Raw genomic sequence first — 26,701 nt, forward strand, 5'->3', positions numbered from 1 at the left:
AAATTATGTTACAAAAATCCAAACAGACAAGTGGCCAAGTCCAGGCAGATGTGGCAAAGAGTATAAGTTCAGAGAAGGTCCAGAGTCTAGCTGGTGAATGTGTCAGCAAGAGGGACTTCAAGGAGCAGAGTTGCATTCTGAATCCAGGAGAGAGGCTGCTTTCTTTCTCCCCTGGCTTATATCACCTCCTAGATGTTTCATCCCAGGATACTTTATGTAGCTCCTGCCTGTTGGGTACTATTGCTATGGGCATAAGACCCACATCTGGTTTGCTCTAGGAAAGGTGATTATTTCCAAGCTATATGAGTTGTCTTGTGGATTTTTTTTTTCAAAAGCAGAACTTCCGGAGGCGCTTCCAGATTTCAGCTCAGGTCACGATCCCAGGGTTGTGGGATTGAGCCCCGTGTCAGGCACTGCATTGAGTGTGGAGCTTGCTTAAGATTCTCTCTCTCCCCCTCTGCCCCCTCCCCTGCTCACGCTGTTTCTCTCTCTCTCTAAAATAAAACAGGACCAAAAAAACTGTTTTTTTAAAAAAGGAGAACTGCCAGATTATATGGCTTAATTTCCAGTAGTTTATGTTTTTGCTTGAGCTACAACTATGCTCAACTGTCTAGTCATTCATGGGTGCCTGGCTGGCTCAATCAGAAGGGCATGTGACTGTTGATCTCAGGGTCGTGAGTTTGAGCCCCACGTTGGGTATAGAGATTACTTAAATAAAGAAATATTTTTAAAAAATTGTCTAGTCATTCACTATTTTACTTATTCATTCAACAAACATTCATCAATTCCAGGAACTATGCTATGTCCTAGGAATATGAAGATAGACCCTGTTTCCAGAGGTCTTTAGTCTAGTAGAGAAGGGCAGAGACATACATGAATAAGCACTATAGTATTATATAGGTGGTGAGTTGGAGCCTTAATGGATATAGCTTTGATATCCACAATAGTATCCTCAAACAAAATAAATGTGACATGGGTCAGGATTACACTACACTGAGCTCAATGTTTCACATGTGACAAAAGTACCAACTTATAGCATCTTCATATCTGTTAAACAACCCCAAAATTGTTTTTAAATTTAGAATCTTAAGGATCTTCCAATTCAGCCCCCTCATTTTATACAGGAGGGAAAGAAAACTCAACGAGGTTAAGTGATATGCCTGAGTCACACAGCAACTGCTGACATTTCTCATATCTCTTGATTCTTGGTAATTGAGTATCATGCTAAAAACAGACCAGCATATAGATCCTGAGATCAGATATATCCTAGATCTCTTCCTTCCTTGCAATACCTCAGAAGCTAAAGTGGTGAGAACTTGACCTTTGGTGAGTGCTTACTATGTGCCTGTTATTGCACTAAGCATTTTATGTATATTATCTCATTTAATCTACAACGTAGATTCCCATTTTCACAGCTGAGGAAAACTGAGCTCTAGAGAGGTGAAGTGACATCATTGCCCAGGGCACATAACTAAGAAGTAGAAGAGCACGGACTGAAAACAACTCTCTTCGGTACTTTGTTTTTTGTTCTTAGCTGCTATCTCATTATACCCTAAGTCTACTGTTTCCCTTTCAAGGGTATTGGGGTAACTAGGGACCTAGCCTTGTAAGAGACCATACTGCTTCCTGCATTGTAATTCCATCTTTCTTCTCTTCTGGATTATAAATATACTCCATGAGAGCAGGATCTATGTCCATCATGTTACCCTCTGCATCCCAAGCACTTAGCACTTGAGTTACAGCAACAACTTAATGCAGTCTTTCCTCCTAATCTGTCCTGCCCATGCCTCTAGACTAATCTTCATGAAGCACTAGCTGCTTTCATAGTACTTCATCTCATAGAGTTTCAGAGACTTCCTTTGTCTATAAGACAAAGTTCATTCCTTCAGCAAATATTTATTAGACATATATAGGCATTATAATCCAATATAGAATATGGGCCTCATTCTGTTCCCTATATGGTCTAGATATGATGATGTATGAGATACAGTGTCTGCCCTCACAGAACTCAGCCCTCGTGAGAGTGACGCCAGATAGCTGGCAACTACCATACGTTGTGGCAAGTTCTATAATAGCAGTAGGCCCAGAATGCTGTGAAAGCAGAAAGGGCGATATCTAAACCTATCTGGGGTACTTAGGGAAGGCTTCCAGAGTTGTTGATGTCTAAGCCAGGAGAACTGAAGCCACGTAGGAAATACCTTTCTGACATCAAACAAGCCTGATCAAATGAAACCAATCTCTTTATGGTTTCCCCCAAAGCTCTGAGGTTTCCTCCCTCTGGATCTTGTATTTCCCTTACTTGGAAAGACACATCCTACTTTCCTTCTTCCATCTTCCTGGCTTTTGTGTTTTGAAGTCCTACTGTTCCATTAACCTATAGCCAAAGTATATTTACAAAATACACTCTGAGCATATGACTCAAAACGATGCAATGGCTTCCCACAGTCTTCACAATAAAACCCAAATTTTCCAATGCAGTGTTTGTATCCTCCATGACCTTGCCTCTGTCATTCTTATCCATCTCATCGCATCTCATCCCTGGTTGGTTCCTCTCTCCACTCTGGGCTCCACATTGTCTGTGTCCCTGAATTCTATGGCATCAGCTTCAGGCTCTTCCAGGAAATCCCTCTCCCTCCACTGCCTTCTCCCACGCCTTTCTTCCCTCAGATTTTCTCTTGGCTTGTTCCAACTGTCTCTCAGAATGCAACCTAAATAGCTTCTTTTCCATAGAGCTTTTTCTGAATCCTCCCCTCCCAAAATCTTATCCTCCCCTCCCAAAATCTGGCTTTGTGCCCTTGATAGGTTTTCTCATTGCACCTTATGTGCCAAATCCCAGCTCAGCATTTTACTAGCTGTGTGAAAAAGGGAAACCTTGTTCACCTTCTAGTTCCCTCATCTGGGAAATGAAGTAATGACACTCAAAGGTGACTGTTCCACATAAAAATCTGCATATGAATATTTATAGCAGCATTATTCATAATAGCCAAGAGGTATAAACAAGCCAAATGTCCATCAACTGATGAATGGACACATAAAATGTGGTATATCCACACAACAGAATATCATTCAGCCATAAAAAGGAATGGCGTATTGATCCATCTTATAACACAGATGAGCTTTAAAGATATTATGTGAAATGAAAACAGCTGGTCACCAGAAGAGGCAAATCTATAAACAAAGAAGTAGATGAGTAGTTGCCTAGGGCTGAGGCATTGAGGGATAAGGGGGTATAGTTAAAGGGTATTAGGTTTATATTGGGAGCGATGAAAATGTTCTAAAATTGATTGTAATCATGGTTGTACAACCCTGTGAATATACTAAAAACAATTGAATTGTGTATTTTAAATGAGTGAATTATATAGTGTGTGAATTATATCTTCATAAAGCTATTGTAAGAATGAATGAATGAATGAATTTCAGAGATGGCAACTGGGGATAAAGTAGGATAATTAGAATAATGTACATAGATTACCCAATGTAATAGTTGGCAAATAGATGGTCTTCAATAAATATAGCTTTTTTCTCCCAGTACACATACATTCACTTGCTTCAATATGTATTGAATATTTACTGAGTTCCTCCCATTGTTAGGTATGTTCACGTTAATTTTCACAACCCTGGAAGATTAGGTATTGTTATTCTCTCATTTTAGATGTAGGAAACAAAACTCAGAGAGGTGACAAGACATATCAGAGTCTAATTAGTAGAGCCAGAATTCAAGCCTGGTCCTCTCAGTCTAGTAAAATTTCTTTTCTTTTTTTTTAACATTTATTCTTTTTTTTTTTTTTTTTTTTTTTTTTTTTTGAGAGACAGAGAGAGACAGAGCATGAGTAGGGGAGGGGCAGAGAGAGAGGGAGACACAGAATCCAAAGCCGGCTCCAGGCTCTGAGCTGTCAGCACAGAGCCCTACACGGGGCTCAAACTCACAGACTGTGAGATCATGACCTGAGCTGAAATCGGACACTTAACTGACTGAGCCACCCAGGCGCCCCTAGTAAAATTTCTAATGCATTATAAATTTCTCTGAATGCTAATTTTTTCCTCCTTATAAAAGCTTCTTATTTATTTCAACACAACCAAGAATTTCTTACAGGAACTAGTTGGCGTGCATCAAAGGTTAAACAGAGGTCCAAGTTTAGGGGAATCAATAAGCCTCCATAACTGTATGTAAAATTTGGTCTGTGTTGATTGGTTCCTGTGAGAAAGGGTATTTGGTTTGTTTGTTTGTTTTTAATTTTTTCTTTAAAAAAAATTTTTTTTTTTACGTTTATTTTTGAGACAGAGAGAGACAGAGCATGAACGGGGGAGGGGCAGACAGAGAGGGAGACACAGAATCCGAAGCAGGCTCCAGGCTCTGAGCTGTCAGAACAGAGCCCGACACGGGACTCGAACTCATGAGCTGTGAGATCATGACCTGAGCCGAAGTCGGATGCCCAACCGACCAAGCCACCCAGACGCCCCAAGGGTATTTGGTTTTTAAAGTCATAGGATTTACCAAAACATAGATACTTTTTATCCATGATTTAAAGGGACATAAAATGTTTATCAGAGTATTAAATAAAAACTTACCTGAAAGTAGAATGGACTGATTATATCAGCCAATATAAAGTAATTCATGTATAAAAATAGATATAAAAAGCTGGCTTACAATGAAAGCGCTAATACAAAAGTGTAAGATTTATAATTGCCAAATATTCTTCAGGTATTTAGGGATTACATTTTCTTCAGTTTTATCGAGATGTAATTGACATATAACATTCATTGTATAAGTTAAAAGTATCCGGCATAATGATTTGATATATGTATACAATGCAAAATGATTATCGCGTTAAGATTAGTTAACATCTATCACCTCACATAGTTTTTTTCCCTTGTGATGAGAACTTTTATAAGATCTACTCTCTCAGCAACTTTCAAATATACAGTACACTATTGTTGACTATAGTCTTCATGTTGTACATTACATCCCCAGAATTGATCTTATAACTGGAAGTTTGTACATTTTGACCATCTTCACCTAATTCTTCCAACCACTACACCCCCACCTCTGGCAACCACAAATCTGATCTCTGCTTCTAGGAATTTGGTTTTTGGTTTTTTTTTAGATTGTACATATATGTAAGATCATGAAGTATTTGTCTTTCTCTAATTAACTTATTTTACTTAGCATAATGCTCTCAAGGTCCATCCATGTCTTTGCAATTGGCAAGATTTCCTTCTTTTTTCATGGTTGAATAACATTCCGTGTGTGTGTGTGTGTGTGTGTGTGTGTGTGTGTGTGTGTGTCACATTTGCTTTACCCATTTATCTGTCCATGGTGTTGTAAATAACGCTGCTACAAACCTGGGGAGGGTGAAGATATCTTCAGACAGTGATTTCATTTTCTCCAGCTATCCAGAAGTAGAATTGCTGGATCATATGGTATTTCTATTTTTAATTTTTTGAGGAAACCCCATACTGTTTTCCATAGTGGCTGCACCAATGTACATGCCTGCCAACTATGCACAACTATCCTTTTCTCCACAACCTCACCAGCATTTGTTTTCTCTTGTCTTTTTTATGATAGCCATCCTAACAGGTATGTAGTGAGGGGATTAAATCTTTAACCAAAAATGTATATAAAGTATAAGTTTTAGGATAGTATGGCCAATGGCTTATTATTATAATTTTAAATATTCATCCTTTCTTTTCTTTTAGGAGACAAAAATTAGTAACATCCCTGAATTTGAAGTATTTTATAAAATCTTGCCCCTTCCAAACTCCAGGTTAGTAAAGCCAAGACAATCAACTGCATGCTTGAGACTCATGTCTGCCTAACTCATCCTGAGTTGCTTGTTGTCTTGAAGAAACATAGCATTTGGGGGTAATTTTGTTTTATATTTAGTATTTGAATCCTTTTCCAATTCCTTTTCTCTTTCCACTTTTTCACTCCTACACCTGACAGAATCTTGACTTAAGGTAGAAAGTAATCATAAACATAAGTTTACGCTAAATGTTATTTGGTTTCCTTTGTGCTTGACAGTTGTAAAAACTGAAATCCTATTGATGCCTTATCCCCATACCCCCAAAGTGCTACCAGGACATCCTGTTTTCACAAAGTTCTCACATATGGCCATTCTTAGTTTTTCAGGAACAGGTTTGGTAGAGTCAGATGGAAGTCTTCAAGGGATTGAAGAAAATAAGTCAGAAGAAGCAATGCCAAACCCCAAGTCCTCCAAGTCTCTTTCATGTTCACAGAATTCTAAAGCTGGATATGTAAATGTGCCTTTTCTTAAAGAGACACATTGCATCGTAGAAGAAGACCAGAAATCAGAACTATAAAATCATTGGTGGCTAAACTAGGCTGATCAAAGCTGCTAACTTAAAGCTTGGGCATGAAGGTGGAACATGACATGGAGAACAGTTACCACAGATCCTCATGGGACATCAACCAGGAGCCTTCAGAATTGCTGATAAATTCATTAAACCAGTTGTAAAAATGGATTTCTCAAGTTTGTTTGATATCCTCAAATATCCTTGTATTGATCAATAATAGTGATTAGTTCAATGGTTTAATTAGGTTTCTGTTCAGCAGAGCATACATAGGCTAATTCAGCACGTTTTTACTATTATGGGTATTATTCATTTTTTAAAAGTTAAAAACAATGTAATCATATTAAAGCAAATACTTTAAAAAGAAAAAGATATCTCCTATAATCCTTCATTCTCAACACAACTATTTTCATTTATTCCTTTTGGTTATTCAAATGCATATATTTTAAATGGTTGTTATATTGTATGTTCATTTTCATGGTCTCATTTTTAGTTTAATATATTATAATACATTTTCCTGTATTTCAACAGTCTTCATAACTATTCTTTCAATAGCCACACGATATCCTATCATGTTGATGTTCCATAAATTCTGTTGTTTGCATTTTAGTTGTTTCTACTTTCTCACTATTTGAGATTATGTTGTGGTGAAAGTGTTTGTGAATGTAGCTCTTTTTTTCTATTGAGTTACTCCAGAAAAGATGAGCATAATTGGGTCAGCAGATACAAATGTTATATAGTTTTGGTATATCACTTATCTCATTGCTTTAAAAAAAAGTTGTGTCAACATAATGTTTCTATAGTCAACCTCCAAGCTTCAATTTCTTGATGCATAAAATGAGAACAATAGTCATTCCTGTCCCATAGAGTTGTGAGGACCAAATGAAATGAAGCATGCATGCATTTAGAACTTAGCAACTGCTTAACAAATGCTAGATATCATCATTTATTTTCACTAGCAGTTTGAATATACTAGTCTTTCCACAACCTCATCAACATTGGATATTACCAATTAAAAAAATTATTTTAAAATAGCATAAAGTATACTGAAGGGGGATTCCTGTTCCTTCTTCCCTTCCTGCCCCTTTCCCTCCTTATTCTCCTTCTCTTCAATTGGAGATAGAGAAGGAGACCAAAGGGAAAGGAAAAGTAACCAAAAATTAAAAAAAGATATAAGTTGAGACATTGAATTTTTACATGTAACCCTTGCTTCCTCAGACCACTGACCTAGAAAGGATGATCAAAGGATATAAGACATAATAGCTATATCAGATACATGCTCTGGCTCCAAACCTTGCCCAAGGTCACCTTCTTTCACTCAATTCATCGAATCTATTTACTGAATTCCTGCTATGGGCTAGTCAATAGTAGGCACTATAGCTCACCTATAGTCTGTCAAAGACAAATTTGGCATGAGGAAATAAACCAGTGATGCATCTGAAAGAGTGGGCTACTTTAGACTGAGTGCCAGTGTTCCCTTCTGAGTGACATTTGAGCTGAGACCTGAAGTATAAGGAGCACTTCCTACCTCCATTAAGACCTAGAAGAGTATTAAAGACAGTTAACATTACCAGGTCTCTACAGTATCGATCTCCGTGACCTCGAGGGACAGAAAGGCCTGAGTATCATACCTATCTGGCTCTAGGTATGCGGGGCCAGATAATGTAATATAGGCCCTTGTATGTAAGGAATTGGATTTTATTCTAAACATGGGAAGCCAGGAATGATTTATAAGCAGATTAATTTTAAAAGCTCCAGCTGGAAAAAAAAAAAAACTCTAGCTGCTCTGCAGGAATGAATTGTAGGTGACAAAAGCGGAAACTTGTGCCCCAACTGGTGTCCGGACTTAAAAGAAGGGGTACCTATGTCAGGCTGTTCTAAGCGCCGAGGACAAACAGATTCCTGTCTTCGTAGGGCGCACTGACTTATAGGCGGGGGTAAGAAACACCACGTATAGCGGTTTAGAAGTCCTGGCCGAAGCCACTCCTGGCCGAAGCCACCACCGCAACGCCCACTTTCGTCGAGGGACGCAGAGAGCGCTCCGCAAGGGGGTCGCAGGGCGGGGCTTCCGGGGGCGGGACCCGGCCTAGGTTGGTTGGTTCCGCGCCTGCGCCGGAGAGTAAACTGGCGGAGCGGGGAACAGGTTCACCGGAACCCGGCGCCCCCGACTTCTGCTTCCGGGTCGCAGCCATGGCGGTGGCAAATTCAAGCCCTGTCAATCCTGTGGTGTTCTTTGATGTCAGCATTGGCGGCCAGGTGAGGTCCAGGCAGCCGCCGCGCCCAAGGGACACTGCACGGGGCCAGCCAGGAAGATCTCACCCACCCAGGGAAAGCGGACTCGAGAAGCCAGATAGCATTACTTGGACCAGAAACTACCGACCTGCGGGGCGGGGGCGAGGGAGGGAAAGGAGGAGTCTTTCACATTTGAGCGCCCCTATGAGGGAGGGAATGGGCGCCACGCGAGGATAGACTATGCAGGCGGAGGTGGGAGAGACCAAGCGGCAAGCGGGAGAGAGGGGTCGGACCCTCCTGTTCCCTGCTGGTTGAGTCCTCGGTGGTCTTGGGCCGGCCATTCTGACCGTCTCCTGCCGCTTGCAGGAAGTTGGCCGCATGAAGATCGAGCTCTTTGCCGACGTTGTGCCTAAAACGGCCGAAAATTTTAGGTAAGAAGATGATGCTCCAGCTCTGCCAGATTAACCCAAGCAGAAGCTGGACCGGTCTGCGGAATCGTCTGCCTGCCCCTATCCGTCCACTCACTGCCCTTGAGATCTGAGTCCCCTTTGTATCGCTCTGTCTGAATAGTCACCGTTTTTACTGTTCCCATGTCAATATATGTTGTTAGTTTTATGCTTAGTGTCTGGACGTCGGCTGGCCAGTTGATGGGCTTGCTGGCGCGAATGTTACCCCACCCCCACCTCCCATATTAGGGGCGCCCTCAGCTGTGATGTCATGGTGACTGAATCATTCACTCTTTTCTCTTTCAGACAGTTCTGCACTGGAGAATTCAGGTAAGTCTCAGACGTGGTTGGTTTCTCTGTTTGCTCCTGAAGCGTGTCCTGGGGCTGCAGTGGGGTTTTGGGGGGAACCACCGGCAGGCCTTGAATGATTATTGGTGACAGTAATAGGTAATACCGCCATGGGTCTGTCTTCAGTTTATTTGCCTTCTTTGTCTCTGTTCTCCTGACCTTTAGGAGAGTCCCTTGGCTCGAGTGTGTGGTAAACTGGAAAGGCCTATGATTACCTGTAATTATTCCAAGTCTCTTTCTTTTTGGTTATAGAAAAGATGGGGTTCCAATAGGATACAAAGGGAGCACCTTCCACAGGTAAGTCCTTGGCAAGCCATCCCTACAGGCTTTTAGAATTACTTCCTTAGGGGATTAGTCTCTTTAGAGGAAAATAAAACCATAGGATAATTCCTAGATCTTGAGAAGGAATGGTTTTGTGAACTCAAAAGCTGATTTGAAGGCTTATTAAAAGCCAAAGTGATAAACATTTTATTTTTAAATCAATGTTAATCTAAAGTATAATGACTAAATCAATGTTTTTCTAAACCGCAGAGCCTTCTCTCAGGATCCTTAATTAATTCTCTGTTTCAGGGTCATAAAGGATTTCATGATTCAGGGTGGGGATTTTGTTAATGTAAGTACTATTCCTTTGCTATCAAAGACCTATAGGAATATTGTTTTTTGTTATTGCTGCTACTGCTGTTTTTACTACAGGACCCAGTCTTAAGGCTTGAAAACAGTAGCCAAGTTTGAAGGAGGAGGGGGTGATAGGAATGTCCTTTAGGGTTGCTGGCTACTACTCTTTAACCATTAGATGATAGACATCAGCGTTTTGATTGAGTCACTGACTTCCAAATCTTAGCCTTTTAGGGCCAGAAACTGAACTTTTCCAGCACACCTACAGATGATTCATGAGAGACACAAACTAGTTAGTCACATGAAACTTCAATAGATATCAGATGAAATTTTTTTTTGTTAATTTCTAAATGGCAGTAAGTCCTTTTCCAGTGAGCTAAATTCTTATGCCCCATTTCCCTTCCATTCCTCATATCACAATGCCTGGAAAGCTGAGTTTTTCATCAGAAACTGATTAGTGGACAAAGAATTAGAGCATCAGAGGTAGATTGTTCTGGAGGGGTATTTCCTCTGTTTTCTAGGAGAGCCTGGTGGAATAGTTCTTCACTGCGAAGCATGTCTTTCTTTTGACTAGACTACCTGTGTCTCTCATACCAAGTCCATTTCCTTCTTCTGACCTTGGCAGGTGTTGAATAAACCATATCTTTTCTTCTTAAACCTACTTTTGTCCTTGGCCAACCTCTTGTGTGCATGGTCTTTCTTATTTATATCATTTGGTTAGTCATGTTGGGATTTTCTTGGATCTGGAAGACATTCTTTCTCCTTCATAGGTATATTTTTTTAACTCTTAGGAGTTTTTTTGTTTTGTTTTTAACTTTTTAAAATGTTTTATTTATTTTTGAGAGAGAAAGAGAGACAGAGTGCAAGCAGGGAGGGGCAGGGAGAGAGGGAGGCACAGAATCTGAAGCAGGCTCCAGGCTCTGAGCTGTTAGCACAGAGCCTGATGCAGGGCTTGAACTCATGCCGTGAGATCATGACCTGAGCTGAAGTCGATGCTTAACCGACTGAGCCACCTAGGTGTTCCTAATTCTTAGGAGTTTTTGAAGACCTGTCTCTTTCCTATCTAGGGAAGGTTACAAAGGGGCAGATTTTAGGCCAAATCAGGCTTTCAGATATGCTTTATTTCATGTGTGTGATGTTGTAAAACTGGGAAATTTCACCAGAAAATTCCAGAGTTTTCTCTCTAAAGAAGGGAAAATAGAGGTGCATTAGGCCTGTGTTTCTCACATAGCAAAAATTGTTTGGAATCACGCAACTGCTCCCTTTAAATAGCATGTGTCCTTGCCATTTCACCACAGCCACTACCGCCTGCTTTCCTTATTTATGTCACTTGCCTCTGTAGGCATTTAAGTTTGCATTCCCTGGCCATAACTGATGGTAGTAGGGCTTGAGTGACCGTATACTTTTTTGTTAGCTGGTAAGAAGGGCTAAGAATCTATTCTCTGCCTTCTTTCTTCCCTAGACTCCTGTGTTACCATGTTGTCTTAAGAGGGCCAGGACCAACTTCTTGCATCATTGCCAGGCACATCTAGTCGTTTGCTAATAGCTCTAGAATCAGACAGTACAGTTGGTCAGCCAGAGGCTGTGTCAGCAAGAAACAATTGTTCAGAGCCACTCTTAGGAAAGAAAAAATAGAATGAGCCAGAAGCAGAATAAGTAGGTATTGAGACCTTCCAAAGTTGGACCAGGAATATGTGTTTCTTTGTTTTAATAATTTTTTTTCTGATTGCAAAATTGCAAAATTATCTCTCAAGGAATCTCACTTCTCAAGGAATATATTCTTGGCATTTTAGTTTACATTTGCCAGTCTCATCATTGCACGTGTATGTGTGTCAAATATAATTCTTAACAGACTTAAGATCACGTATATATTTTAATTTTTTATACTTAATAATTGTCTACATTTTCCCTTGTCATTAAGTCATTTTTTATAATAGCTACCTAATATTCCATTATGAATAGATAAGTTATTTGATCAATCCACTGTGGTAAAAAGATTTAAGTTGCTTTCTATTATTTTCTCTGAAAATTAATTTTGTCACTTTCCCTACTCTGGCTCCTGGAGAGCAACCGATAGTGTAATTATAGAGAACGATGTGGTAACTGATCCGTCCCCCAGGTTTGTTGGGAAATTGGAAATGAACTTGTTTTTCTCTTCCTTCTGTATATATGTAGGTATTTATGTGGAGTTAAAGATATAATAGCTCACATTTATATAATTGTGTATCAATTGCAAGGTCTTTTCTCAGACACTGTTTAATTCGATCTCCATGGCAACGCTGTAAAGAGCAGGTGATTTCATCTTCACTTGATAGTTGAGGAAACTGAAGCTCAGCGATGGGAAGTGACTCTCCCAGCTTATAAATGATGGACCTGGAACTCACATCCAGGCCTTTCCACCATACAGAGCTTAGTTTTATTGATAATTTTTAGTCAAATAAAGGTTTGATTTTGATTTTGATTCTTCCTTCCTTGGCTTATGTTAATACCCTTTGATAATCTTTTTCCCAATAAGGGCCCTTTGATTCTGCCCTAGGCCGGTGCTTTCCCTCTCTACCATTCACCCAATATTCTTTGGCTGGAAGAGATTGGGTTTTGGCAGGCACCTTCTCATTATTAGCTTTAGACCCCAGGGATTCTGTTTAAGGTACTGCAAATATGGCTGTGGTCAAGTTGCTTTATTACCCTGACATAAGTTGGCTCACTTGAAAAATGAGGAAGATGATAGCGCTTATTCCACACGGTTACTGGAAGAGCAAAGAGATAATGAAAATAAAGCTGGTTTAAGCTAGTTTAAGAAGAAACAGAACTAAGAACTGGAAAGCCACATAGGACCAAGGCAGTCCTTTTTCTCTGTTTCTCTCGTGCTCTCTACACCTGTGTATTGCCTTCTCTTTCTGTTCTCCAGTCCACCTTGCAGAGCATGGTCACTGCTGGCTTCCAGGTTTACATGATACACATTCAACATCAAAGAGAGCATCAGTCCTTCATGATTCCCAGAGAAGGAACTTTAGTTGGCCCTGCATTAGTTAGGCGTGCTCTCCTGGATCAATCAACTTTGGTCAAGAGGGTGGTGTCCATACAGACTAGGCTTCCAAGAGCCCATCAACCTGCAGTTTTGGGGAGCAGGGATAGTGGCACTTAAGTGGGTAATTTTATTTGATAACAGGCATGAGAGTCTTTGGGAGTGGCAAGGATTATGTATGGGATCACTATACTATTGTTCCCTACTCTGCCTTGTCTTAACTGAGCTTTCTAGAGGCCCAGCTGTGACCTGTTTTACCCAATCTGTGAGATGCCCCGGCCAGTCTGTGAGCTGCAGGTGCCTGGGACAGGGCCGGCTGATTATAAGACAGGGTCAGAGAGGTATGGCTCCCAAAGTGACCTTCAGGAGTAAGAGTGCAACTTCAAAAAGTTGGCTACGGTACAGCATCATTCCTCCAGGGGGCCCAAAGAGGGGGAGCCCAACACTCAACACTTGCTAACACGTCCTTTCTCTCTGCTCAGGGAGATGGTACTGGAGTCGCCAGTATTTACCGGGGGCCATTTGCAGATGAAAATTTTAAACTTAGGCACTCCGCTCCAGGCCTGCTGTCCATGGTAAGTGAGAGCCAGTCAAGGTTTTGGGTTAGATTTGTAGCCAGGGGGTCTGTGGGCGCCCCTTGAGGCACGGTGCCATCTCTTGGGATGGAAGCTCGTTCTTTACTTCTCTCACTTGTCCCAGGACTCAGCTCTGCCACACCTACCTCCTTCCTCAGTTGGCTTTGACTTGGTTGGGCTGGGCCCTCAGCATTGGAAGTTTTGGGGGGGCGGGCAAAACTGAAACTCTGATGTGTGTTTTCTTACCTCGCTCGAGCGAGGGTGTGCGGCTCAGCCTTCAGCCCTGCCGCTCGGAGTGCAGCCAGCTGTGCTGTCGGGACATGGCGCCCATGCACTTGGTGCTCCACCCTGGCGTCCCGAGATGACTTCCCACTCATGCTGCCTCCTGGCTGGTCCTCCTCTGGGCTCGCTGACCACTCTCGCTCCCTCGGCCTGGCACCCCTTCCTACTTAGACCCCCCACTCCCACATCTCACTTGCCTTTCTCAGCTCCCTATCTGCCCCACTTAACCCCCTCGTCTACCCACTCCTGATCGCTCCCCCTTCTCCGTATTCACTCTGCCCTCATTTTTCCTTACCCGTCTCACCTTCCTTCCCTCTCACTCTCCAATCTCCTCCCTGCCTCCCCTCATCACCCATTTCCCTGGCAGTTTCCCCACACTCTCTCTCCCAGACTCAATATTTACAGGCACACTTTCTGTCCTTCTTGCCTCCCCTTCCACTTATCTACACAGGCCTTTATCAAGCGAAGGTTTACCGACACCCACTTTGTATCAGGTCAGGGTAGGGTACAAGGATACAGACCTGATCCCTGCCCTTGTGACACTTAACATCTAATGGGGGAATCACACATGCAAAATGACAAGTCCAGTATAGTGTAATTCATGCCACTGTGTATTAAGATGAGGGCACCTTAGGGTATGTAAAAGTACCATGAGGGCCCCACGGAATGAGAGTAATTACTTTGAGGGGTCAGGCACAGCTTCATAGATGGGAGAGCTTTTGAGTTCTGGAAGGAGCTCTATTCCAGATGGCATTTCAAGTTGAGCAAATAGCCTAGGCAAAGCTGTGTGACCATGAAATGGCAGGGTGGCATAGTCAAGGGACCAAAGGTGAGGAAGGTGATGAGAACATAGGATGGGCATGGGGAGGGGGAAGGGCCAGTAGAGACTACTGAAGAGACTGGTGGGTCTAGCTCCTAAAGGGCTTTAAATGCCAGAATAAGGATGAAGTGTGTGGACTTGAGTTCACAGGTTATGGAGAGGTGTACGCTTTTTTGAGCAGGGTTGATCAACTTTGTGATTTAGAATGAAGACGCTGGCTGCAGTGTGAGTGGCAGATGGGAATGGAGAGCTGGGGGCAGAGAAGCCAGGAAGGAGGCTGCCATGAGAACTGGGCAACACTAAGCCTAGGAAACAGTGTGCAAGTCCCTTTTTTCAGACAGCCAGGCCAGGCAAGTGCAGGTTAATGCTGCAGGAGTAGTTTAGGTGGGCTTGGATCTTTGCCAGGAGGACTAGAACCCTCTAGGTGCATGCCACCTGTTAGCATCTATGGAGGACTCAAAACTGGAAGGAAACATTGGTCTCTACGCCCTTCAGGCTGACACTGGTGAAGTTGTGCTGTCCTTTCACATACCGTGTAATGTCCTTGTTTCTGTTTCCATCCTCTAAATCATGAGTTACTCAAGGGCAGGGACAGGGCCTCATTGATCTCCAAGCCTTACTTACTACCTGATACTGAAAGGTGCTGAGTAGATACCTATAAACATGAATGACTGAAAGATAATCAGAATGATGGCTACCATTTATTGGACAGTTACTCAACAAGCACCTTATTTGCATTAATTTGTTTTAATCCTCTCAACATCCCTTTGAAATGGGTACAAATGAGGATATCGAAGCACAGGGAGGTTATGTGACTAATCTGAGGTCACACGTTCAGTGGTGAAACTGGGATTCCAGCTAGGTCATCACCTGGCTCCAGAGCTTCTTCTCGAAAGTAGTAAGCCATGCTGCCTAAAAGAATGAATAAACAAGTGGCTAAGGGCAGAGCGTGTCCCCTGAGCTATAAAAACATATGGGACTGTTTTCCTGCCTGTTTGCTAATAAATATTTATACAGCAAGCAGCTACTTAGGTAGATTGATTGGTGGAAAGCTTGATTGAAAGGAAAGAACTGGGAGTCTGGGAAGTCTAGCCCTTGTTCCACAGCGCCCTCCTGCTGACTCAGTCACCCTCAGCCGACTGAGCCACTCAGGCAGCGCTCACATGGGGAATTTCTAAGTATAATAGAAAATCCCCAATGAGAATGTACCCCTGGACAGTGTCTTTAATGTATTTCATACACATTTTTATTCTTGCACGGTTGAACACAGAATCAACCAATTTAAATCCATTAAGCATCCAATTACTGCTAGTGACCTATCTAATAATCTCCAGTGCTGCTGTAGTCATATTAATTTTAGGAGACCTATGCTGTTAATAGTACTTTCAGTTTCCCATTTTCCACTCCTTTTTTCCAAAATAAGGGAAGTATGCAATAAAATGTGCACAGAGTTAGTAGGGCAGTGCTTTTAAAAGGTAACTTGGATTTGTTAATGTACAGAAATCTGAATTTAGCATATTAAAGGCAGTTTAGTAGTATCAACATGTAAAGTATGAAAGTACACTTCCTATGAAAGTTAAATTTCGCTTTACAAAGTATTACTTTGCGTTGTAATACTTGCCTGTTCTTTTACAGTGCATTATGAAATGTGAAGATACAGAAAGAATTTCAGGGGAGGAGACTCTCAGATTCTCAATTAAAAAATACTTCTTCCTGTAAAATTCAATAATAAAAGATTTGGGTGTAGCTGTAAAAAGCAAACATCATTGATTACATGTAGTCTTTTTTTCCTGGCACAGCACTAGTGTAGCAACTTCTCGCACCTTCTTAAACTTCTTTATTACCATTGTTATGATGCAGTACAAAGCTATTCAGTTTATGGCATAGGCAACAGGCTTTTTCTCACTGGTATCTAGTTTATAACTGTAATCCAGTTCTAACCAGTATTGGATTAAATACAGCAAATTGGGCCCCATGAACAATTGTTCCTTTAATAAAAATTCACACTGCAGGGGAATTGTACATTTATTCAAGAATCTGGCTCCTTGACGGCAGATATTGTGTATCCTATTTATCTCGGTATCCTTGGATCCTAGCTCAGGAACTGGCTTATAGTAGATATTCAGTAAGGTTTGCTGAAAGAAAGGAATCAGGACTATAGGCTCTTTGGGGGAATCTCACCCTTCGGCTAGCATGGCCAGGAAAACTCACTGAAGGTATATTTGGTTTCTGTCAGGCAAACAGTGGTCCCAGTACAAATGGCTGCCAGTTCTTCATCACCTGCTCTAAATGTGATTGGCTGGATGGGAAGCACGTAGTATTTGGTGAGTCCTATTCCTGTCCTGGAGTCCAGGCCCCATTCACCCAGAGTGGGACGTCCAAAGGAGCCAGCCCCCAGACTCCAGTACCGAGAGTGCCCACCTGGTGTAACTGCTCTGGCAGTAGCAGGGAAGGCGGAAGTGATGGGAGGTGGAGAGAGCTAGAGGGAAGAGCAGAGGGCTGTGTGATGTCGAATGCAACCACTTGGGTGGTACGTATGTCTGGGGTGGACCCGGATGGTATCACTTAAGAAATGTCCTACAGAGGCAGCGTGGTACAGTGGGGCTTTGCAATCGCTCAGACCTAGTACTCTGCTCCTTATGAACTGTCACCTTGGGCAAATCATTTCACTTCCATCAAGTCCCAATTTTCAGATGGTCGTATGAAGATCAAATGAGATGATAGATAAGAGTGGACATTGCAAGCTGGAAAATACTCTGCAAATGAGAGTAATAAAGTCCAGCTCGTACTCTTCCCACAGGAAAAATCATTGATGGACTTCTAGTGATGCGAAAGATTGAGGTGAGTCCTATTTTGATTTCCTCTCTCGCCCATTCTGGTCCCGTAGCACCTGACTAGTGTGGAGGGGCTGGAGAGCCAGGAGATGGCTCCAGTGTGTTAGGTCCAGTGTTTACTGCCTCCAGTTGCATGGGCTTCCTCAGGAAGGCGGAGGGAGTACAGGAGTAAAGGACCCCCCCCTCTGTTATCTTGGCCTGTAAATTTGCCTCTAGTGCACACTGAGGTTCGGCCTCTGGTGGCCCCTTCACCTACTTGATAAAGTCCTACTCAGCATTGAATTCAAGATCCTTCATGACCTGGTCCCCGCTGTCTCTCCACAGCCTCTTCTGCCACTGCTGCCTCCATGTTCTAGTCACGTTAGGCCACTAGCTCTTCTCTAAATATGCCATACACATTCCTGCCTCTTGTTGCTTTCTGCCCCCGAACATTTGCTCATGCTCTTTCTGCCACTGGAATGCTCTTTTTCTTTCTTTTCCTCCTGGTGGGATCCCATTCGTCCTTCTAGGCCCAGCTCGAATGTCCTCTCTTGTGTGAATCCTTCCCTGACCTGTTTAAGCAGCACTTTAGTTGCTTCCTCTGCCCTGTTGTATAAACTCCCTCTTATAACTTATTACACTGTTATATGTCATAGGTTTGCTATTTTTTTTAAATGTTGTACATTTTCTTTTTGATCTGGATTATCTATACCCTTCTGCTAGGACATGCATGGACTGTTACCATTTCAGTCTCTGAGTCCTCGGTCCTTAGTACCGGGGCTGGCAGGCATCAGTAAATGTTTGGTGAGTGCATGTGTAAGTCGATGAATCTCCACCATGCTTTCTCTCCTAGAATGTGCCCACAGGCCCCAACAATAAGCCCAAGCTACCTGTGGTGATCTCACAGTGTGGGGAGATGTAGTCCAGAGCGAGACTGATCAGGTACGTGTGTCTTTCTCCTCCTGGTTAGGAGTCCCTAGGGAAGTCAGCACCGTCTAGGGGAAAGAACTTTAGACTTGAAAACTTGGGGATTGAGCCCATTTCCTCTCTCTGTGACCTTAGGGAAATCCCTTCCCTTCTCTGAGCCTGTTTCCTCATCTGTCAAATGGAGATAATATCTATCTCTTAGGCTCATTGTAAGGATCTAAAGAGAAAGGGTTATTAGGGCATTTTCCTCCTACCACTTTGCGGTTTACAAAGTATCAACCTGAAAAACAGTAAATAAATAAACATTAAAAAAGTTAGGGGCACCCGGGTGGCTCAGTCGGTTAGGCATCCGACTTCGGCTCGGGTCATGATCACAAGGCTTGTGAGTTCAAGCCCCATGTCAGGCTGTGCTGAGAACTCAGAGCCTGGAGTCTGCTTCGGATTCTGTGTCTCCCTCTCTCGCTGTGCCCTTCCCTCATTCATGCTCTGTCTCTCTTTCTCTCAAGAATAAATAAAACATTAAAAAATAATAATAATAAAAATAAAATTAAAAATGGGCACCTGGGTGGCTTAGCCGGTTAAGCGTCCAACTCTTGATTTTGGTTCAGGTCATGATCTCACACTTCGTGAGTGTGGAACCTGCTTGGGGTTCTCTTTCTCTGCTCCTCTCCTGCTCACTCGCTCTCTCTAAATAAACTTAAAAAAAGAAAACCTGACAATATACTATGTTTGTAGCATATAGCTTTTTTTACCCTTCTCTTAGGATTTGAATAGTTACAAATTCTGAATCTTTGTTCTTTATTTTATATGTCGTGACTCTTTTGTCCAGAATGTATTTTAAGCAAAAAACTAACATTGTGTTGCTTATCTTAACTTTGGTGATCTTCTTTGTTAAACAGAAGTTCTAAATTTTGATGGGGTCAAAATTATCAGTCTTTTCTCTTATGGCTTTTGTGGTTGTGTCTTATTTAAGAAGGTCCTTAGTATCTCAAATCATAATGTCTTTTGTATTTTTTCTAATATTTCTATGATTTTATTTATATAGCTAAATTATCTAGAATTTATTTTTCTTTTCTCTGCCTTTTTTTTTCTGAATGGAGATGTAGTCAAATGTCAGACCATTTTAATGACTGTACATACCTCTTTATGTGACTTAATTTGTGTTCATAGCATCTGGCACTTGCAGGCATTTATTAAAAATTTACTACATGAGTTAATAGAGAGGGAGAATGTCAGGCATTTTAGGCAGGGAACTGTGTTAGCAAATGCTGGCAGGCGTGCACAAGTGTGTGCTAGAAGCTGCACGTGGTCCTCTCTCTTGTCCAGCCAGATGGTCCCTTCTCAGGCACAGGCGACACCCTGAGCTGTCTCTCCTATCAGTACTAGAGGTCCCTAGCTCTCAACCTGGTGTCCCCCTTCAGTAGTGGCTGGCATTTCCCTCCTAATCCCACTTATTTCTTTGCTGAACCTAAGTTAAGCTACCAGGTCCTTTTCCTTTTAAGGATTGACCACTGATCACTACTGGAGGACAGAGATGAAAAGAGTAAAGTTTAGGGGTGCCTGGGTGGCTCAGTCGGTTAAGTGTCTGACTTCAGCTCAGGTCATGATCTCACAGTCTGTGAGTTCGAGCCTCGCATTGGGCTCTGTGCTGACAGCTCAGAGCCTGGAGCCTGCTTCAGATTCTATGTCTCCCTCCCTCTCTCTCTCTCTCTGCCCCTCCCCTGCTCATGCTCATCCCTGTCTGTCTCAAAAATAAATAAAACATTAAAAAAAAAAAAAAAAAAGAATAAAGTTTAGAAATTTTTTGTTTGGGGCCTTTTTTCTGTGTTTTTCTGAGTCCCTTACAGAAAGTTAGTGGCAGTCCTTGTTGGGGGTTTGATTTCTGAGGGTGGTTCTCACAACCCTCCCCTCCTCATCCCTTAATAACAAAGGGCATGTAAACCTTTGCCCCCATGGAAGCCTCTCTTCCCAGCCTGCAACCCAAGCAGAACAGATCCCACAGGGCCATTTGATGTTCCAGAGGCTTCTAGACCAGAACTGTCCAATAGAAAGTCCTCTCTGTGGTGGTGGAAATGTTCTGTGTTTGTGCTGTCCATCATGCAGCTTCCAGCCACATGTGACAGTTGAGCACTTGAAATGTGGCTGACGTGACTGAAGGGCTGAATTTTTTATTTTATTTAATTTTAATTAAATTTAAATATAGTACCTCCAATTCAGTCTCCTACCCCTGACTTGCTCAGGATTGAATCTTTCATAGCTAATACTTAGGGGCAATATAATAATAGCAGTTATCATTTATTACATCTTCTATCATTTATTTATTCTTCTTGTGCTCAGATATTGAGCTAAGAACTTGAATGATCTCATTTAACTTTACCAAAAATCCTTATCATGAGTTTTAAGGTGTCAGGGAATCTAGGTGCTTTGGGTTTCTAAGTAATGTGATGTGGGAGAAAGTAAGGAAAAGTAGAGATTAATTCCCCAGGGAGTATGGGAGTATCATCCCATTATTTACCTTCCTAGCTGTTAAAGTTATAAGCATCTCTAATTCCCATGGGAGTGTTTCAGCTCTCCCAGGTTGTTTGGGCAGGATAATGGTTGACAGCCAATACAGAGGCTGTTTTCAAGCCCTGTTGAACAGTACTTCTCAAACTTCACTGCACTTACAAATCACCAGGAGATCTTGTTAAAATGCTGGTTCTGGTTCAGTGGGTCTAGATGGGGCCAGAGATTTTGCATTTCTAACTAGCACTTGGGAGATGCTGATGCTGACTTTGAGTGGCAAGGCGATAGTGGAATAACAGAGCCTGCTTTCTCATTGAGAAGCCACCATATTCCAGTCAGAAAAGACCCAGGAGGATCCTCTCTTGGTGGCCCTGGTCCAGCAGGAATCTACTGCCTTCAAATCAAAGTATCACCTAATCATGCATGTGGGGCCTTGTGCCTAGGCACTGGAAATAAAAGAAGATGGGACGGAGATAGAAGACAGGTACAGTGATTTAATCAGCAGTACTTCCCTAGGAAGCACTTCCTTCTAGAACTTCTGTGTTTTGCCTTAGGGTCCTGACTTTGGTTTTGGTGAGGATGAAGTTTCTGTACAACTCTAGATGTAGAAACCATGGTTTTTTTTTTAATCTCCATGGGTCCTGTGAAAGCTTTTCGTGAGGAATTTGGTTAGGTATACATAAGTGAACCTTGGCCCTCAGGGTTCGCCTGCTCTAGTCTGAATTGGGTTCTTTGCTACTTACAACCACTTGAGGGCTGGTGGAACCTCTGTTTTGAAAGCCAGAGCGTCTCTTGGAATAGAGAGTAGCTGTGGGCTCTGGCAGCCCAGCTAGTCTGAATTGTTGCCCTTCCAGTTATCCACAAATCTGGGGCCTGTAGCAAGGTGTAGATAGCTTTCTTCTGTCGTTGTTTCCCAAATTTCCCTAAGAATCAAATCACTCGGGGGCATTTGTTAAACCTACTAATTCCCAGATCCCTCCCCTGGAGAGTTTGAGTGAGTGCGTTTGAGTTAGGATCCTGGATGCTGTGTTTGTAACAAGCACTTCAGATGCTTCTTATCAGAGAAATGTGGGTAACACTGCTTTAGGTAGTCCTGTGATGAATATCTTTTAGCATTTGCATCTTAGAAAGAATACACAATTAGTGCAACACATAATTTTACAGTTATTATAACTTACAGTAAGGCATTATTAAAGTTGTGATTATGTTAAAAATTAATTGTACTTGTGGATGATGGTTATGAGGACAGTGGTGACGGTGCTGTTGGAATTACTGAGCTTTAGGACACACTGTCCCCCAGCTCCTGGGATTACCTGTCGATGTGATGTGTTACTGTAGAGGAAGGTTATGAAAGACGTGTTGGTGGCACACGGACCGGTCCTTCATTCCTTCCACGACTAAGCACTACTTAATTGAGATGGGTCCCATGCTGCGTATGAGGCTGCAAATATGAAAAGCCCAGTTCCTGTCTTCAGGGAACTCACAGTCTCTTGAGGAAACTGACGATTACAGTAGAGTAAAGCACCGGACTGGAAAAAGTCAGGGAAGCCAGAATGCCTGTGTCTGCCTGGAGTGGTTTGGGAAGACTACAGAAGAGACGATGCTTTGGCTGAGTACAGGAAAGAAGAGAATGTCTCGGGTGGCGAAAATGGGAAGGCATTCCAGGCAGAGGGAACAGCACGGGCAAAGTGTAAGGGACACTGCTAATAATTCCATATGGCCAAAGCAGGAAGGTATGAAAGAAAAGCAAAGGGTAAGAGGTAAGGCGGGTGGAGGCCAGGGCCACTCGTGAGAACCAATGCAGTCTGAGACATTCATATGTTATCCTGAGGTAGGCTTTAGACAGTATGCACCTTTTTCCCCCGGGGGTGAGAGTCTTTTGTACTCCCCAGATTCTCAAAAGGGAGCCTGGCCCTCCAAAAAGAACCAGGCCAAGAGGAGCCACTGGAGGATTTTGAGCAGGAAAACTTGGGGATTGGACTTCCTTATTCTGAAGATGATTCTGGCAGCCATGTGGAGGATAAGCTCAGGCCAGGGAGGTGTCCACTGCAGCAGTCCAGGCCAGAGAACAGGTTCCACATGAAAATACGGGTCTAGGGAGCTCCAGAGATTTGGCAGCAAATATTTGCATGCCTGCTGGGTTTGTGACACTGTTTGTTCCCTGCCCTGAAAGACAGACGCCCTGCCAGCTAAAAAAGGGAGGGGAGGGGAAAATGGCTGTATTCCAGTTCGATCCAGTACAAAGGCAGAGCTCCCAGCCTCGTAATCAGGTCTCAAACATTGAGGTACACCACATCAGCAAAATACTACATGGCCTTAAAGGTAGATGTGTATGTGTTGGCAGATTTCTAGGGTACATTAAGTGACAAAGTCAAGATTTAGTACATTTGAGTAACCCTTTCAGAAATTACTGTTGTGACATATAGCCAACTATTAGTAATGGTTACTTCTGCAATGTAGAGATAGCAGAGTCCTTTCTTCCCGTTGCTCCTACTGTTGTGTATATGCTTGAAATTTCTATATTGAGCATGTATCTTATAAGAGAAATATATACTGTATATACATAGTTTTAACAAATCCTCCTTCCTCTCAGCTGCTCCGAGGAGCATGTGGCTGATATCAGTGTGTCAGTCACTCCCTGGTTACTCCATCTCCTCCCAGGTCTAGGCCCAGGCAACGGCGCCTTCCTCGGTGCTCCCACAGCACTTGATTCATCTCTCTACACAGCATTTAATGCAGCATATCACAAATGTGTTCACTTGGTTTTCTCTAGACAGAACTCCTTGAGGCAGAGACCATGCTGACTGACAAACACAGTGCCTGGTCTACAATACAGCTTAGATCCTGGAGCACCATGGAACTTACAAAGCACATCTATGCAGTTTTGTACATTCTGCTTGGGGGCCCAGGGTTAAACTTCTGTCTGAGCCTGCAGTATGACACCAGGACTCACTGTCCCCTGGAGGAAAAGGGGTGTGGCTATGTTTAGGGAGAGGGAGACCATAGTTTCTGAGTGTACTCATTCTGTTCTTTTAGTAAAGCTAACTCCAAGGCCATAAACAGAGGGTGTGACTTTACTTTCTCTATAACCCTGGGACCAAAACCTGCAAGGAGGAAGGATTTCTCTTTGTTCTAGAGTTCCACAGAGAGCCGTCAAGGTCTGGCAAAAAGTACACAGACTTTGGAGCCAAGTAGACCAGGAAGCCCCATCACTGTCAAACCATTAAACCCCTTGGGACTCTAGTTTTCTCCTTTACTTAACTACAGGCGATATATACTGCACAGAGGTTCTGAAGGGTAAATAAATGCGATGATATGTGTGGCCATAAATGTTAGTTTCTTTCTTCTTGGTTCTTATGTAATATACCTCTCAACTTTACCCTGGGGAACCAAAGGTCTGACCTAGGGCAAGAGACCAGTTCTGCTCTTTTGGGAAAAGAAGATTAGGAGTGTAGAGAAGAGCCTGGGGTGTTGTCTCTCATGAAAGTCCCCTTCCAGTGCCTCTGAGCTGCTTATCTCTTCCATCCCTAACAGACTTCCATGTCTCTGCCATTGTAGGCCTTCCCTTGCTCTGGGTGACGCTCTTGAGTAAGATAATCTGGATTGGCCCCTGTGTTTGCTTCCCTGCCTGCTGCTGCCCTTTTTGATCAAGAGACCTTGGAAGTGTCACACATTCAGAACCCAAGATTTTCTGCTTAAGTTTTCAACTGTAAATAAAGTGGTTTGTTTTTTTTTTTTTTTTTGTTTTTGTACACGTGTTGTTTTTAAATGGTTGTAATAACAGACTGTCTCCTCACGCTTTAGCTTCAGCTGGGAAGACTGGCCCTCGCCAGGGCTAGCGGGGACCAGACCCCAACTGTGGCTGTGACTAGGTGACGCCTCAGACCTGCAAGCAGTTGTAGCAGTCCCCCCTCAGGCTCCAGCTGCTGGGCAAAGACGGTAAAGCCTCAGGGCTAGAAGCACTAGTTATTCCAAGGATATCCCCAGTAGGTTCAGTTTGGTTGGTTCTAGAACCTGTGGGAAAAGGGTCACTAACTTGGGATAGTTGTGGATGGGAGACCATTTGGTAGAATGTGTCTTGATCATGAGGAATTGGGAATAATTTACTCAAAAATCTTTGTTTTAATCTGGGGTCATTTTATAAACAACAGAGGTCTTGAGAAATTTTCTTCCCCTTTCATAGCCCCAGTTTTCTCCTCTGTAAAATGGGGATAATAATACGTATGTACTTCATAACACTGTTGAGAGGGTCAAATATGAGAATGGATAGGAAGGTAATTTGTAAACAATAACATGCCTTGGAAAATGCTTATTTTGAAAGGACCTAGCCCAACATAGAAAGATCCCACTGAGCGTAATGTTCAGGAGGTAAAGGGAGTTCCATAGTGTTGCTTTCAAGAGGCAGTTTCTATGCTATCCCATTCCTCCTTTTTCTCTCTTGGCTCATGGGCAGGGATGATTCACCTCCTGGCAGTGGCAGAGGTAGCACGGAGCTGAATTCTATGACAGAAGAGAACCTGGTTAAAAGTGCCATTTCAGTGTATTAGGGTCCAAGGGAGCTGTGTAAGGGCCCTACAGTATAGATATTTGCAACTCTCTGTAGCTAGGTAAACAGGGTTCAGGGAGCAAAGAGAAGGAAGGACTGACCTAGCAGAGGAGAGATCTTTAACTAGACAAGGTGGAATTAGAGAGTACGGAGGATGAGCTGCTGGGATCCTAAGCTGACGTTCCTGTGATGGGCCATTAAACTGAATTGTTACACTTGGCACCTGCATTCTAGGTCAGGCTCTGTCCTGGGCACAGGAGCCGCAAGATGAGTAGGATGTGGCCCTTGCTTGTGACAGGAGATAGGCACATTTTGATTCAGTGTGGTATTAGAATGTGAGCCCTTAGGGGGGCAGGAAATTCGGTCGTTTTGCTTTGTTTTACTGCTATGTCCCCACACCTAGAAGAGGTATCTAGTACCTAGTAAGTGCTCAAGAAAGACCTGTTACATGAATGCTATGTACAAGATGCTGGAGTGGGCAGGGGGTTGGGGGAAGAGGGTGCGGGCAGGGGGAGGTGTGAAAGGAAGAGGTAACATTTGTGGTAAGTATTGACGGATTGGTTGGAATTAGCCAGGAGATAAAGGTGGAAGGGGCTTTCTAGGAAGAGGAACTATGTTCTTGGGCCAGAGTCTGTTAGAGATAGAGGACAAGGTGTATGTTATTTTGCAAAAGAGATTCTTGGAATGAACTCTCTTGCCTTTCACACCACTTAAACGTAGGCACTGGGGTTGTCTACACTATGGTCACCATGCTGGGCAGTGTGGCAGGGGTCTAGCAAAACTGGAGTGGAAACCTCCCACCTTGGAAAAGGGGTTGAATTTTGACATGAACTCTTTATCCTCTAGTGCTTCAGTACTATTTTGGCAGTGGTATGGAGGTGGCTACAAGGAAACTAGTTTCTTAAATAAGTCATCTTTATGCTCTTTGAGCACCAGGAGAGAGCTTAGTGAAATAATTGAGTAAGTAAGTAATGATACTTTTAGGTAACATTTTAAAGACAAATGTTACAGAATTTAGATTTCTGCTGAGGAGCCATCCCTTCAAAGCAGTTACATAGAGAAGGTTGCTCTTTATTGGCAGAGGTGCTAGTCCCATTGTTCAATCTGTCTTTGTAACTCTACCTTGGGGAAAAAGTCTCAAGCCAAAGGGCACACTTTTAAAGGTCCCCAATGTTGGCAGAACTGCCTTTTGAGAAAACAGTTTCTTTTTAACAGTCAAAAGTTATCTGGAGCTGGGGCACCTGGGTAGCTCAGT

The 26,701-nt window shown here is 42.7% G+C and overlaps 2 protein-coding genes across 14 annotated transcripts in view; both read left to right on the forward strand.

The window, feature by feature from the left end:
* The window catches only part of CCDC30 (coiled-coil domain containing 30), a 129,688-nt gene extending 123,205 nt beyond the window's left edge, over positions 1-6,483 (forward strand). For 8 of the 11 annotated variants that reach the window (XM_027059486.2, XM_027059479.2, XM_027059478.2 and 5 more), the window contains 2 exons: positions 5,698-5,765; positions 6,123-6,483. In XM_027059486.2, coding sequence (XP_026915287.1) covers positions 5,698-5,765; positions 6,123-6,321 — 267 coding nt within the window. In that variant the 3' untranslated portion in view covers positions 6,322-6,483. Of the gene's footprint in view, positions 1-1,415; positions 1,513-5,697; positions 5,766-6,122 lie in introns of all 11 variants that reach the window. The other 3 variants (XR_003420234.2, XR_008294347.1, XM_027059482.2) reach the window with 3 other exon arrangements.
* Positions 6,484-8,417: 1,934 nt separating this feature from the next.
* On the forward strand, positions 8,418-24,636 carry PPIH (peptidylprolyl isomerase H). Of its 3 annotated transcripts, none has more exons than XM_015066780.3 (10): positions 8,419-8,568; positions 8,911-8,975; positions 9,297-9,320; positions 9,591-9,635; positions 9,909-9,951; positions 13,461-13,553; positions 16,892-16,979; positions 17,456-17,496; positions 18,322-18,410; positions 24,435-24,636. In XM_015066780.3, the coding sequence occupies exons 1-9, from the start codon at positions 8,503-8,505 to the stop codon at positions 18,388-18,390; spliced, it is 534 nt and encodes a 177-aa protein (XP_014922266.1). In that variant the 5' UTR covers positions 8,419-8,502; the 3' UTR covers positions 18,391-18,410; positions 24,435-24,636. The 3 variants fall into 3 exon arrangements, with proteins under 3 accessions (XP_014922267.1, XP_014922266.1, XP_014922265.1); XM_015066779.3 differs by having other exon boundaries at positions 8,420-8,568; positions 24,459-24,636; XM_015066781.3 differs by lacking the exon at positions 18,322-18,410 and having other exon boundaries at positions 8,418-8,568; positions 24,459-24,636.
* Positions 24,637-26,701: the final 2,065 nt, after the last annotated feature.

This window comes from Acinonyx jubatus, chromosome C1 (assembly GCF_027475565.1).
Source record: "Acinonyx jubatus isolate Ajub_Pintada_27869175 chromosome C1, VMU_Ajub_asm_v1.0, whole genome shotgun sequence".
In the NCBI taxonomy this organism is placed as follows: Eukaryota; Metazoa; Chordata; class Mammalia; order Carnivora; family Felidae; genus Acinonyx; species Acinonyx jubatus.

Excerpts from the sequence above, each read along its gene's own strand:
- PPIH (XM_015066780.3), top strand. The coding sequence starts at position 8,503 with ATGGCGGTGGCAAATTCAAGCCCTGTCAATCCTGTGGTGTTCTTTGAT. Across the intron at positions 8,976-9,296 it reads AAAACGGCCGAAAATTTTAG|ACAGTTCTGCACTGGAGAAT; the intron begins GTAAGAAGATGA and ends TTTCTCTTTCAG. Across the intron at positions 9,952-13,460 it reads AGGGTGGGGATTTTGTTAAT|GGAGATGGTACTGGAGTCGC; the intron begins GTAAGTACTATT and ends CTCTCTGCTCAG.